The 13444-nt window shown below is 42.6% G+C and overlaps 1 protein-coding gene across 5 annotated transcripts in view; it reads left to right on the forward strand.

Annotated features, from left to right (window-relative positions):
* The window catches only part of LOC102104844 (serine/threonine-protein kinase PAK 3), a 77983-nt gene that overhangs the window by 32635 nt on the left and 31904 nt on the right, over window positions 1-13444 (forward strand). For 3 of the 5 annotated variants that reach the window (XM_014258769.2, XM_014258768.2, XM_088062467.1), the window contains exons 2-3: window positions 9501-9580; window positions 11196-11392. In XM_014258769.2, coding sequence (XP_014114244.1) covers window positions 11218-11392 — 175 coding nt within the window. In that variant the 5' untranslated portion in view covers window positions 9501-9580; window positions 11196-11217. The remainder of the gene's footprint in view (window positions 1-9500; window positions 9581-11195; window positions 11393-13444) is intronic. The other 2 variants (XM_005530029.3, XM_014258770.2) reach the window with 1 other exon arrangement.

Consider the following 13444-nt stretch of genomic DNA (forward strand, 5'->3'; position numbering starts at 1 on the left):
TATTGCATTACTGTCTGTGACACTCTGAAATCACTTGGAGTTTCCCATTTTAATTAAGTCATAATTTGGTGTGTTAATCCACTATCTTCCACTGGGACATGCATGCATTCTGTGAAGTTGCCCTTTCTGCCTGTCTTTGTTGCCATTAGTGACCACCAGGAAGTGCTAAAGGTTGATGCTCTCTGAAGAACAGGGGCAGTTATCCCTTGGAAGTACTTCATGGGGTTGTTTGCGTGGTACTTTCTCCTGGTCTGTGACCCAGACAGTGCTGGTGACTAGTGTGCATGGACATGTCACATTCCAGGGAATGTAGCTCATGGCTCCCTTTCTGTCTGAGCAAATGCACTTTGTGAGCTGTAAGGCATCAGCTGGTAAATGGAATGGGACATTGGCTTTCCATACTTGATCTTCTTAGGTTTGCTGCTGAGGCATCTTAGTGTTGCTGTGACTTTGGTATCACAAGGCTGGGCAGGGAAAAGCAGGCATCTGCCTAGGGCTGTAATTTAGGAAAGAGCTGACAAAATCAAGCCAGTAGCAGAGCAACTTCTTGTATACCAGCCTCTTTGAGTGGCTGAAGGGACAAGGGCTGATGCAAGTCTCCAGCTCAGGAAGAGGCCGTGGGGCTGTGCTGTGTTGCCAGCTCGTGGCTGTGGTTGCCTCCAGCCTTGCCCTGCTTGGGAGAGACATAAGGATGATAAGCAGCCCTTCGTATGGGATGGGACCCATGTCTGGCTGGGTCCCTGCAGTGAACCTTACCCCACCCATTGCTGCAGAGAAACCCCCAGGATGAAAGTGCTTGGCCCTGAGCACTGCAGTGTGTGCTGAAGGCCTCAGATGTTCCCAGACTTCAGATTCTGCAGAGCTGCTATAGCTTAAGATACTCATCACATCTTCGGTTCTAAGAGTTTTTTTAAAGGTCTCAGAGGTAAATGCAGGGGCAGGAGAATAAGTTCACTCAGTGGTGATTCTTAGATCATAGTTAATCTTTGTGGCCTGTAATTTAGTGTCGCTTTTAATGGTTTAGTGTATTCTGTGGTCTTCTGTTTCTGTTATAATTTTTTTAGTCAAAATGTCTTTTTTAAGGCTTTGCAGGAACATAAGTTTCTACAAAAACAATAATATTTCATTATCAAATGTGTTTATAATTTCATGTTTGCACAGTCCTGCTGCCAAGCAGTGGATGGTTCTGTCTCAGCTTCTGTCAAGCTAAAGTGATAATACCTCTGATTTTGTGAGGGTTTTTTTATCAGCAGCTCGTGTTTTCCCACTGATCTCAAAACCTTTTTTTTATTCTACATCTTCAGCATTCAGTGGCATTTCTCCCATGTAAGATTGTCTCTTAACACTGTAGCTGTTCTACAATCCAGCTGGAATCAGATTCTTCTCTGATTTAATGTCAGAGCAGCAATCATAGCTGTGGAATGGCTGGCAGGGCAGCTTCTTGTGCACAGCCTGACTATTTGAGAGTCTGCTGAGCTTTTATTGTGGAGATCCTTCTTTGTACAGGATCATCCTCAGGCGCTGCATTCACTCTTGTTATTCATGTTCTGGAGAAACTGCATTCTGAAGGCATTCTGTTTCCTGTGTGTGTTTACCCCACTGCTCTGAGCTGAACCTTGCTCTTTTTGCATATCTCTCTCTACTGTGCTCTGGACCACAGAGCCTGGATTTTCAGTCAGACTCTCCATGTGCCCTGGGTTCCTTTAATCACATTCTTACTCAGTGCAAATGCTCTTGCTCTCAGGGTCTGTCACTCTGCCACGCTGGCTGGATGGTCCAGGTGGCTGTGCTGTCTGGAGGCATTTCCCTAGAGCCAGATCAGGCTCCCATCTCACCTGGAACAGTGCATGTCTGGGGCTGCCACCCATTTCACTGGGGGGGCCTCTGGTATTCCTTCAGTCACACACACAGACATGGTGACACAGAGCTTTGTAACCAGAACATTTAATCTTTGCTTCATGATTTTGCCTAAACAATAGTGCCTTTAGACAAGTTCATTTTGTCTGAAGTCAGACAATATATCAGCTGTTCTGGGTTGGGATTTTTTTTAGATACTGACGCTGGCAACAGCATCTTGCTCATTTCTCATCATTTTCTGCCAGGGATGGGAGCAAGCTTACATCTGCCAGGCCCTCTGACTACTTTACCCTGATTGCTGATTTTTAGCCTGAGTGTAGCTGTGGATTAAAACTGCTTGAGAGTGGCTGAATTCAAGCTCTTGGGGCTGGTGGTTTGTAGTGCTGTCAGCCTTTCCTGTGCTGCAACAGGACAGGCTATGTGAATAAAATGTGAGGTGTCTGTCTTGGGATGGTCTGGGTCCATTTTAAGGTGATTCTGTGAGGTTGGTAGGTGAATGTCACTCTGCTGAGAGTATAGGCAGAGCCCACTGTGTGGTCCTGTGCATGTAACTTGGAGACAAGCCCCACACCCAAATGGATACACACCAGAGAGGCACAAGAAGTGGGGAAGAGCAGATAGGAGGTAGGAGAACATGGTAGAGAGACTCACAAGCTGTCAAAGGCCAGCAGAAGAACTAGCAGTTTAACCTGCACATCCTGAAGCTGTGTTGATAGAAGAAAGCAGAGTATGCCTGACAGCATGAAGTGATGACATGGCCCTTATGTGGTTCCAGATGCATCACTGTAACAGAGCTTTGCATCTTCTGCAGAAAGGGACACACAGGATGTGTAAAAGAAAATGTTTGCATTGATGCAATACCACAGCATGATTTTTCCTGGGCATTTCTCAACATATAGGAACATGTGGGGTAGCCTGCTGCCTTACTAGGCTAATGTAGATTCACCTTCAACATACCTTCATCAGAGAAGATGAGAGGAGGGGTGAAATTTTTGTGCTGTGTTGCAACAGTTGGGATCTTTGAATGTAATGAAAGTCTGCTTCACACTTTATTAATATGAGTATTGTTCTAACCCTGGCAGATCAGTAATTCAAGGTGCTATTGCACTCTTAACTGTTTCCAGGAGCAGGCCCAAATCTGGGTTTTCTTGACCACTTTGGGGCTTTGACTGATCAACTAAGTGAGCCACAAGTGTTCAGTTTCAACCTGCCAAAGATCCAGCAACGTGTTGCAGAGCCTTCCTGTGGCAAGGGATTGCTGCCCATCAGGTGGGTTGGAATCAGACTGGTCCATTTTAATTGTCTGTAGCTTGCAGTAAGGGCTGGCATCTCATACCTGATCTTGGACAGTGCTTCAAGATTAGCTCCAAGTTGCTGATTCAAATTAGACCATTTGTCTTGGTTGTTTTTAATCTGAATTAAGGCAATGAAATTTTTATTGAGGCACTTGCGATGGTTGGTGTCTCCATTAAGCAGCTTTTCTTCGTTTACATTTGAGTCCTCCTAGAGAACAAAAGTGAGCCTGAGGCCTAAGCTCTGAACTATGAATAATAAGGTCCATATGGAGAATTATTTCAGTCTGTCTGCAATGTTTACAGAGTCTCTTTCATGTTTAAACAAGGGCAAAGGATGAAATCCTGTGGAATGTGGGACATTTGAGAGACACAGTTGATTTTGAGACACCTTTTCCAGCTTTGAGGAGCCCTTCAGCTGTGTAAATAAAAAGCGAAACAGGGAGTGTGCTGTTGGGTTTTTTTGTTTTCCTCTTGCATATAAATGCCTTTTCTAGGTACTTTTTCATGGTTTCTTATCTATCCCAGAGAAGTGTTTCTCACTACATTAAAAAAAAACAAACACGGTCTGTGATATCGTTCACATTTTTCTCCTTCAGCTGCTTCTGGGGTGCCCATTGCTCTGTCAGTCTTGGCGTGACTCCAGATTCAGTAGCTTAGAGCACAACCTTTTTATTTCAAACCATGATTTGCAAACACATGACAAAAATACCCATGTAGCTGTCTGGGTTTGTGTATGAGTGGGTGGAGGTACTGGTGGCTCTTTCCAAGGCAGTCAGGAAAGTGGAAGCTCTCCACTTGCTTTCTGGGTGGCAGAAGCATCCTTGTGATCAAGCTGGCTTTTCTGCATCATCAGGGTATGTCCATAACCTTTGTCATATGAAGTAAAGTCACTTTTTCTATCAAAATAGTCACCACTTTACAATGCTTTGAGGTGCTTGCTTCATGTAACCTGCAGGAATGTACTTCCTTTCCTTGCTGTGCTGTGATAATGTGTAATTACTGAATGCCTGGACAAGCTTTAAAGGGGAAAGCTGTTTCCCTGATGTTCACCCTCTGTACTCACACTTCTTTCCCTCCCAGGTCACATAACCATCCCAAAGCTCAAGTGGTTTTAGTAAGTGTCTCCAGTGGGAGCACAATTTGAATGGATTGTTTTTGTTTTGATGTGGTCAAAAATACCTGCAAAGAAAATATGTTGGGCTAGGGGTGTTCTCCAGCGGGGTGGGGAGGAACTCTCTCTGGTTTTTCTTTCACAGTGTCCTGTAGCTATGCTGAAGCCTCAGCACCCTTGTTCATGTTATCTCACATTAGGCACTGGTTAAGCACAGCCCCTTAAATACATACCTAGCTTTAATCATTGATGGCTTTACTATGCAAAAGTAATTCTGTTTTGGTTTTTGGAGGCCACAGCTGAACAGCCACAGCTTTGTACAGAACAGGAAAGCGAGAAAAGCTGGGCAAGTCCCAATACTAGTTGCACTTGGAAAAGTGAACCTGTGTGAGGAGTCATGAAGCCTTTGTGGTGGGAGCAGGTATGGGGTGCTGGAGTCTGCAGAGCAGCAGTTTCACCATGTGGGAAGAGGCATGTAAAGTGGGTGTTCTGGGGGATGTTCAGAGGTAAAAGCCAGATGTATTTTGCAAAGTGTTTCCTGTGGTTGTATTGGCAGTGTGCAGAGAAAGAGTTGAAGAGTTGTGGAAAGAAATGTAGTTAGGTAGGTTATGTGTTTGAAGAAGGGTGATGGATCCTTGAAGACCATGAACTGAGAAATGCTGTTGAATGCTAATTAAGCAAGGGGGAAAGTATATTTTCAGGTTATTTTCATCAGTTGTGACAAGCTCCACTGTTACATTCCCATCTCTTAGCAATTAAACTGGGTGATTCAAGGTCCAGACAAAGGACATAACAATTTAGATTTGAAGAAATGTTTAGTCAAGACCATTAAATTCACAGCTACTGCATGAATATACCTTCTGTATTTGTTGTCATTCTGTATTCATTATTGCTGCAAGTGCACTGTCAAGAGGGAATTTTAAACCAATATTAGTAAGTCACTATGTAAAACTCTCAATGCTGCAGTTCCTAACAGAAGCTTGTTTATCCCATCTCAAAATGGATGTTTCCATTTCAAGTACTTGGGTCCAAGGTAGTTTTACTGGGATACAACCTGAATTCAAAATAACCTCTCCACACAGAGAGCTTCTTATGAAGAGCTAGTTCAGAGGCCAAAAGTTGCTTGTAGCAAGTACAGAGGATAACTTCTGAATAAATTAATATATTGGAGGAAATCATAAGCTGCTTACAGGGTGTTTGCAAAGAGGAACAGAGAGTACATTCATCAAAGAAATTACTCAGTTTGAATAATTTGTTCATCTCAGAGCATGCTTATCTGTCTGTGGGGGGAATGGGGAATTTTAATTGGCAAATGTTTGTATTGTGCTTTGAGACAGTTGCATGAAAGGGAAAGGGAATTCTTGTTGTTTCTAGGGTTATAATTCTTTCTGTAGTTTGTGTGAGTACAGCCTTTTCTTCAGGCTTGTATAAAGAAGGGATGCACTGGTTGTTTTGCGACATGTGTATGTGGGGGAGGTCCTAAAAATGATGTCTTTACTCGGAATGGCACCCTGGCTGTGTCTGCCCTGCCTGCAGAGCCAGCCCCACACACCTGCCCATATTCTGCAGGCACTCAAGGGTGGAAGCAGCTGAGCACAGACTGCCCTGGGGGTGTTATGGACCCTGAGTACTCAGATAGAGTTGTCTCTGCTTCAGCTGAGGCTGAATATGACAAAAGGCCTCAGTATTGTATTTTTTATCAAAAAGGCCTCAGTATTTGTTGCATTCCTTCTCCCCTATGGGACCCCTCTGTCCCACCCCCCGTGGTGAGAGTCCCGATCATCTCAGGGCACAGGCAGCGGAGGGGGTCCTGGAGTGGATACAACACGGACTCAAAGTATCTAGACACAGGAGGCTCAAACTTGCTGGAATAATCCCGGGTTTATTGTCTGTCGTCCGTCGTCCGTCCGGGGCAAGAGAGAGAGCGAAATGCTCTGGGTCTTATCTCTTATACCAGGGGGCAGGGGTGATTAGGGGATGCAGGGAGGTCACAGCCAATGGGAAGGGGGAAGGGAAAGAAGGTTCTCAGGTAGGAACATTACACAACCAGAGGTGAGTTTTACCCTTGGGAGGTACCAAGATTTTTAGATTAACTACAACAAGTATTGTATTTTAACTTAACCAAGTTTTACAGAGAAGACTGCATCTTCCACAAAAGTGATGGAATTGTGAGTGTATCTGTTCTGTCCAAGTCACTGTCTGCTCTTTAAAGGAGCTGTAAAAAACTGCAGGTAAACATGTAGATGTAGAAGAGCAGATACAGGTCTGAACTGGGCTGGGAAGTACTTGTAAATACCTGAACAGAGTCTCTCAGTACTCAATATCTAGAGAGAATCCTTCTCAGTTACATCACCATTGATTTTTGGAAATTGATAACATTTCACTGGGAGTGAAATTTGGTTGATACAACTATATAATAAATATCTGTTTGTGGGAAGAATATTTATAAACAAAGAGTGAGTCTCGGACCTTCGAGTTACGTTTGCAAAGCTACTGCCTGAAAATTGGCATAATTGATCTCTTCCAGTCAAGTGATCTTGGAGACAGTGTTGCTGCATCACAAGCTGCAATAGTATCTCCGAGGCTTTGAAAATGAGCACCAGCGTCTCTGCAAACAGGATACTATTTGTGAGTTTTAATTGGAACCAGTCATGTTTGAATGTTGCAGCTTTGAAATAGCAGGGGTAACCCAAGAAGATCTATCCACAGTGTTCCCCAGACACGCAGGGGTGAAGAGCTGACTGAGATCAGACTGAGATCAAGGCCCAGCATGAGATTGTGCTCTGAACTTGAACTTAATTGAACAAATCTTTTGTGTGTATATTATGAAGACATTTGAGTGCTTCAAATATCTTCCTCTCCTTCCTAGTCTTTCAAAGACTAGATGCAGAAATATTACAAGACAGGCTTTTACAAAGAGGGAATTGAGTCACAGAGAAGCTGAATGCCATATAAAGTCAATGTTTGTCTTCTCACTAAACAAAACTGGTGATTGGAAGAGGGAAGGAGGAAGTAAATAGATGTTGGATCATCTTCTATAACCCTGTAATAGTTACATAGAAGCAACTGACCTGGCTGAGAATTTAATTTTAGCTTTTGCCATTTGGCTGGGAAACTCTAGCTAACACACAGTAAAATACACTGTTGTATTTTGGTACAACAGTCTATCTCTTTAAATGCTTCCTTAAAGCCAATGGGCAGTGACAAGATTTTTCTCTGGAAGTAGGTAGTTGTTGGACAGCTGTCCTCTTTGTTGTACAAGTGTGATTATCTTGCAGATTTCTTCTAAAAAGGGTTACCAGCACTGCCTTGGTTTCACTAAAGGAGTCCTTGAGGACTGAGATGAGGAAAATCCTGTTGATTGTGCACTCCATTCTCTTGATGAGCACCAGCTGGCTTCTCCAGAAGCTGTCCCTGCTGACAGCCTGGGTGGCTTTCATGGCCCTGGTGGGGTATGGTCAAGTGCTCTGGTAGCTGTGTTGTTTCAGCCTACTAACCAACCAAAACAAACCAGCACAATCCTACCAAAAATCCCCCCACCCCCAAACGCCTAAGCAATTAAAAAAACAAAAAAACAAAAAAAAACCCCAAAAAAAACAAAACAAAAAAAAAAAAAAAAAGAAAAAAAGAGAAATAACACCAGAATTTGATGGACTGGATATATGGATATGCCATAATAATTTCCAATAGACAGAAAGTGGGTTTTGATGGAGTTAGTCAGACTAGCAGGACCAGGGACTTGTTATAATGACAGGAGAACCTGTTCCCAGAATAGACTATAACTTGAGCTATCTGCTGTTGACATTTCTCTGCAATGTAAATCTGAGGGTTTTCCCAGCTGAATACATCTTATTGCCTCTCCATTCATTACAACTTTTCTCTACGTTTGTGTTAGAGTAAATTAATACAAAACACTTAAATTATGAAGTCTTATGTGATAGCCAATGTTCTTTTGTCATGATGCAGTGGTATGTGAAAAATCTCTAAATTAGAATGAATGGAAGAGCAGATAGATTCTTCTGATCAGGAAAACCATAAGTTTTAAATCTCTTGGTATGTATTGCTTTTTGGTTTGCTTTAGTCTTGATTTAGACCAACTTTAGAAAATTAATATCAACCATGAAACCTTCTAGGCTATCTTCTCCTTTTTTTTTTTTTTTTTTTTTCCCTGGTTTAGAGTGAGTAAATGAGCTTTGTACAGTTCTTGAAGCTCAGCCTGAAACAGCTCTGAACAAAATATAGTGTTCCTTTAAAATCTTGGAAATAATTACATCATCAGCAAATTGGGACAGAAGCCATTAATAGTATCCTTTGTGGGATGAAATCCCATGGGAGGACCTATTTTGGGAGACTGGCATTGTTTACAAATAGATGCAGTGACAGGTACAGTTGTCCCATTCTGAGGAACAACTGAAACTGTGGCCTATAAGAATAACTGCCTTGCTTTTGAAAACAGGTTGAAAATGTGCCTTGGTGCTCCTGTGGTCAGCTTCATACTGATCATCCTGGGAGTGAAGGCTGTATTTGGCACTGGAAAACTATTTGTAGGTGGCTTAAAGAAAAAATAAAAGCTTTGCTTGCATAAGCTCCTGCTCTTGGAGAATTGCTGGAGGAACAGGGAGCTGTATCCGGATGTCTCTGCTGGGCTTCATAAGCTGGGAGGTCTGCACTAAAACCTGAGCATCACGGGCTTTCCCTTCACCAGGATAACAAACACATATCTCCCTGTTACCTTACAGTAGTTTTCATTACTGGCTTCCCCCCACCCACCCCCTCCCCCCGGCACCTTCCTTACTAGAAAACCTTCTGCATTTCAGGATGGAAATCACAAAGATTAGTTATATTAACTGACCTCAATCTGCAAAAGCATTTCGTTTTCTAGGTAGGTAGGCTAGTCTGTACTTGAAAACTAGACTGGCACATGCTCTGATCTGGGCACAATTACAGCTGTTCCTGTGTGATACAAAGCACATTACTGCCTCTGTACATGCTTCTACAGGAGGGTGAATTGTGTTCCTCCATCACCAGAGCACATCTTTACCTGGACAGTGGGGCTGTGTAAGCAGAGCCTTCTCTTGGTAACCAGACACATACTGGGGACCATGGTTTTTCTGAAGAATCACTTGTGCTTTCACAGATATTGTGGTCCAAATGACAAACACATCTTTCTCTCTGACAGCTGCCTCCAAAACATTGCTCCATTATTGACAAGTGTGTGATCTTTTCCATGCTTTTAGGCCTGAAGGCAAAGCTCTAGAGAACAACACCTGGTCAATGGCTGCCTGTGGTTCAGTGTTATCTGCAGTTACAGGTGGAGGTGAGCAACCCTATGGTGTAGGGTAAGTCTGGCAGTTGACACAGAGTGAGCCTATGAGTAGACATCCTCTTTGGATGGTGAACACCACATTGATCTACCAGCAGAGCAATTGTTTGAAGTCTCCCTAATTTGCTTCAGGGAAAAGATGCCGGAAAAGGTCAGGTCACTAATTGAACCAGTTGAAGGCAGCTGGGAAGGTGTTCATTCAAACTGCTCCCCTGGTGAATGTGAGCAACTGGGGTCACTAGCAACTTTGAGTGTGTATTTGTGAATCAGGATCTCCAGGATCACTGCTCCATTCTGTCTGTACTAGACAACAACCCAGCTGTTGCTAGAGTTTTCAGCTGTGTGACCTTGGGAGGAGTCTGTGGGATCCCATGGAGATCCAGCTATTTGGGGACGGATGCAAACTAGAGGTGTGATGGAATATTTAATTTGTTGTTCTTTCCATTGGACTGGTGCTTTTAGTCTCAAAACTGGTGTTTTGGGAATTAATTTAGATTAAATTAAAAATTTAAGTAAAGTAATTTTAAAAAGTGATCATTTTATGTGTGGTAATTTAAAATGGCAACAAAGGCCAAAATGTCCAGGTCATGAAAAACAGTCTAAAGTGAACATCTCTAAATGTTTCAGTTGGTCATTTAGCTTTTACTTGTAAGGTAATGTTAGTTAAGGCAATGTGGATTTCGTTATTTCCTATTAACATACCAGCCAAAAATCTGGCAAAATTACAGTTATATCAAAATAAATGTGGTTGTTGAAAATGTTAATCTCTGTTCTAATAAAAAAACCAAAGCAGCCCATGACCAACCATGCAACCCCAAAAACTCTCTACCATAGCAACTTTACCTGAATGAAGAAGGGCAGTGCTGCTGTTACCACTGGAGCTTCAGGAGTTCTCTCTGTGTGACAGTCAACATTTTTGGTTGATACTTCTGGAAAAAACCCTACAGCTTCCATAGCTGAAAAAAAAGTTGCTTCCCTTTAAATTTAAGAGAGTAGCTGATGAGGGCATTAGCTCTGTGAATCAGAATGAGGAGAGGGGATCCAGAACACATTCACAGTGATGTGCATGTTCTTCTGTAAAAGGAGTCACATTGATTTTAGGGATAGAAGACAAGTGCCTGTAGAACCATAACCTTTAAAAAGATGCCTACATCACTTCTGATCTGTCTGAAATTATACTCTATTTTTGGGTCTTAAACCAGTTAGTTTTACGAAGTGTTGTATGCTACGCATATCCCCTCAATGAGGGCCTTGTTTCTTACATCATAAAAAATGATTGACTACAATGCCAGGTAGTTTGAGTAAGTCTTAACTTTTACTTTGGAAGTCTGTTTTAGAGGAAAGTTTGGACTGTAAACAACTACAGGGGAAATAGTTAAAACCTGTAACAGGGATAAAGAAAAAGCTTTATTTTAATGGTAATACCTTACTTTTTAGGAATTAGCCACTGAACTTATTTACAGCAACCAGCAGTAACCTTATTCAGAGCAAACTTCTAACAGAGAGTTTTTCTTATGCCACTAGAAAGCTTTTCCTGCCCTCTTTCCTGCCCAGGTCACCAGCCTTGGCATCCTCCCTTGACAGGCATATTTTGTGTTGTGATTTGCAGGAGGCTGTGAGGGCTGCTGAAGATGTCTGATAGTCTAGATATTGAAGAGAAACCTCCAGCTCCACCATTGAGAATGAACAGCAACAATCGTGATTCTTCAGCACTGAACCACAGCTCAAAACCACTTCCTATGGCCCCTGAGGAGAAGAACAAGAAAGCCAGACTGCGCTCCATCTTTCCAGGAGGAGGGGATAAAAGTAAAGTATCAGCAATGCAGATGCATAGCTGCTTCTGTGGACTTTCTGGTGGTCATTGTTTTTCATGTTTGCTTTCTGCCACTGTTTTCTTTCTGTTTCAGTTCCAGGCCATGGTATCAATAGCCTTCTATTCCAATTACTCTAGAAACACATTTCAAAAGAGGAGTCAGTTACTTTGTTGTCTATGAAAAGATACTAAAATATGCATACATTGTACAACTTGCCTTCTAAAAATAACTTTATAGTTAAGCTGGGGAATCCTTTCCCTTGGATTTTGCTTTGCATTAGCAGTAAATACAGAGATGATGATGTGTCCTTGTGAAAATACATTCGCAGAAGTGAGAGGGCAGTATGCCTGACGCTTCAGGGGGTTTTTTATGCACTTACATTCCAAGAACAGGAACAAAGCTCTTCTTGCTTGTTCCTTTTGCAGTGAAAGTAGATGCAGAATGGCTTGGTTTATAACCTAGCTAGGTGTGGATGCACCAAGGGAGTCTTTTAAACATGCAGCAGACAGCATTTCAGTTGCATTACAGTTGCATTCTTTGAAATGCATTTGTGGTGTAAAGGAGTGTGTTTTGAGTTAGCATATTTACAGGTTTATGGAAAGGGGTTTTCTTTATTTCTAGTGCCACGGGAATTGATGGGCTGCACCTATAAGGCTGATGTCACTGCAAGGCCACTCTTGATTGTCTTTGAAAGGTTGGGGTCACTGGTGGATGTTCCTCATGATGGAAACAAAGCAAATGTCAATCTGTCTTTAAGAAGGAGGATCTGGGGAAGTGTAGGCCAACCAGTCTCACCTTGGTTCTTGGGAAGGTGGTAGAGACAATCCTCCTGGAAACCATTTCCATGCAAATGAAGGATGAAAATGTGGTCAGGAATAGTCGGCATGGATTTGTGGAGGGGAATTCATGCTGTAAAAGGCTACTGACAGCCTTTTACCTTAAAGCATCAGGCTTGGTCATGAAGGGACAGCAATGGTTGTTACTTATGCTTTAGTAAGGTGTTCAGCAGAGCTTCCCGCAGACTGGGGAAGTACAGTATTGATAAGTGTACAGTGAGGAAGACTGAAAGGCTGGACTCAGAGATTGTGGTCAGTAGCATTAAATTCGGCTGGATTTCAAGAGTGATTCTGTCTTCGATGTCCATCAGTGTCCCTCCAAGGAGAGGTCAGAACTATGGAACTGTGGTCATTCCCTTGGAGTTCCAGCTTATCTGTGCTGCTTGGCTGCCCCATTCATGAGACTTCATGAGATTGTGTGGAGCAGCTGGAGATAATCTGGCATTCAAAACTCCTCACAGGCAGTAGAAGGCACAGTGGCAGTCCCATTCCTCCCCTCAGCCACGGGCAATTCTGAAGACTTCTCTGATGTGAAGACTATAACAGGATGGGCCCATTTCTTAGGCAGACATGGCTAGCTCACTTTGCAGATTGTTCCCCCAAATGCCGCCTTCTGGGAACAAAATTAATTTTCAATTGATTCTTTTTAAAGGCCAAAATGAAAGTTTTTCCCAGCCTGCTTAATTCCCGGAAAGACTTGGATCACTTCTTCCCTTAAGTGCTAGCAGGATGGTAATACTCCTTTCCTGAGGAAGCATTTCTTAAGTAGGAGATGCTGTCTAAAATGCATGCAGAAAAGGAGAGACCCAGAAACAACTCCTTCTGGAAATGATCAGTAACATTAAAAATGTAATTAACTACCACTCAGAGCAATCTTAGGGAACATACAAGTGTCATGATTTTAAATGTGACCGTGAGGAAAAGTCAGGTAAGATTTATAGCTTAATTTTGTTGGGTGAATTAATAAACAGAGGAAGTTTAGCTTGAATGGCCAAGTCCCTTGAGGTAGTTTGGGTCACAGTATCAGCAGGCCTGTGTACTTCATAGACTCTGTGACACATTTTTGAGACTCTTGCTTATAGAACAGAAGGTGACTGATCTCATGTCTGGTCTCATATAGTACAGTGCTTTGTGGCATCACAGTGTTAAGTCCGTGGTTCATCACTGGTGCGAGTCAATAGAATGTGAAGAAAAACCATGGCAGGGTA

This window comes from Pseudopodoces humilis, chromosome 15 (assembly GCF_049639895.1).
Source record: "Pseudopodoces humilis isolate 2021_Gansu_Grassland_sample_001 chromosome 15, ASM4963989v1, whole genome shotgun sequence".
NCBI lineage: Eukaryota > Metazoa > Chordata > Aves > Passeriformes > Paridae > Pseudopodoces > Pseudopodoces humilis.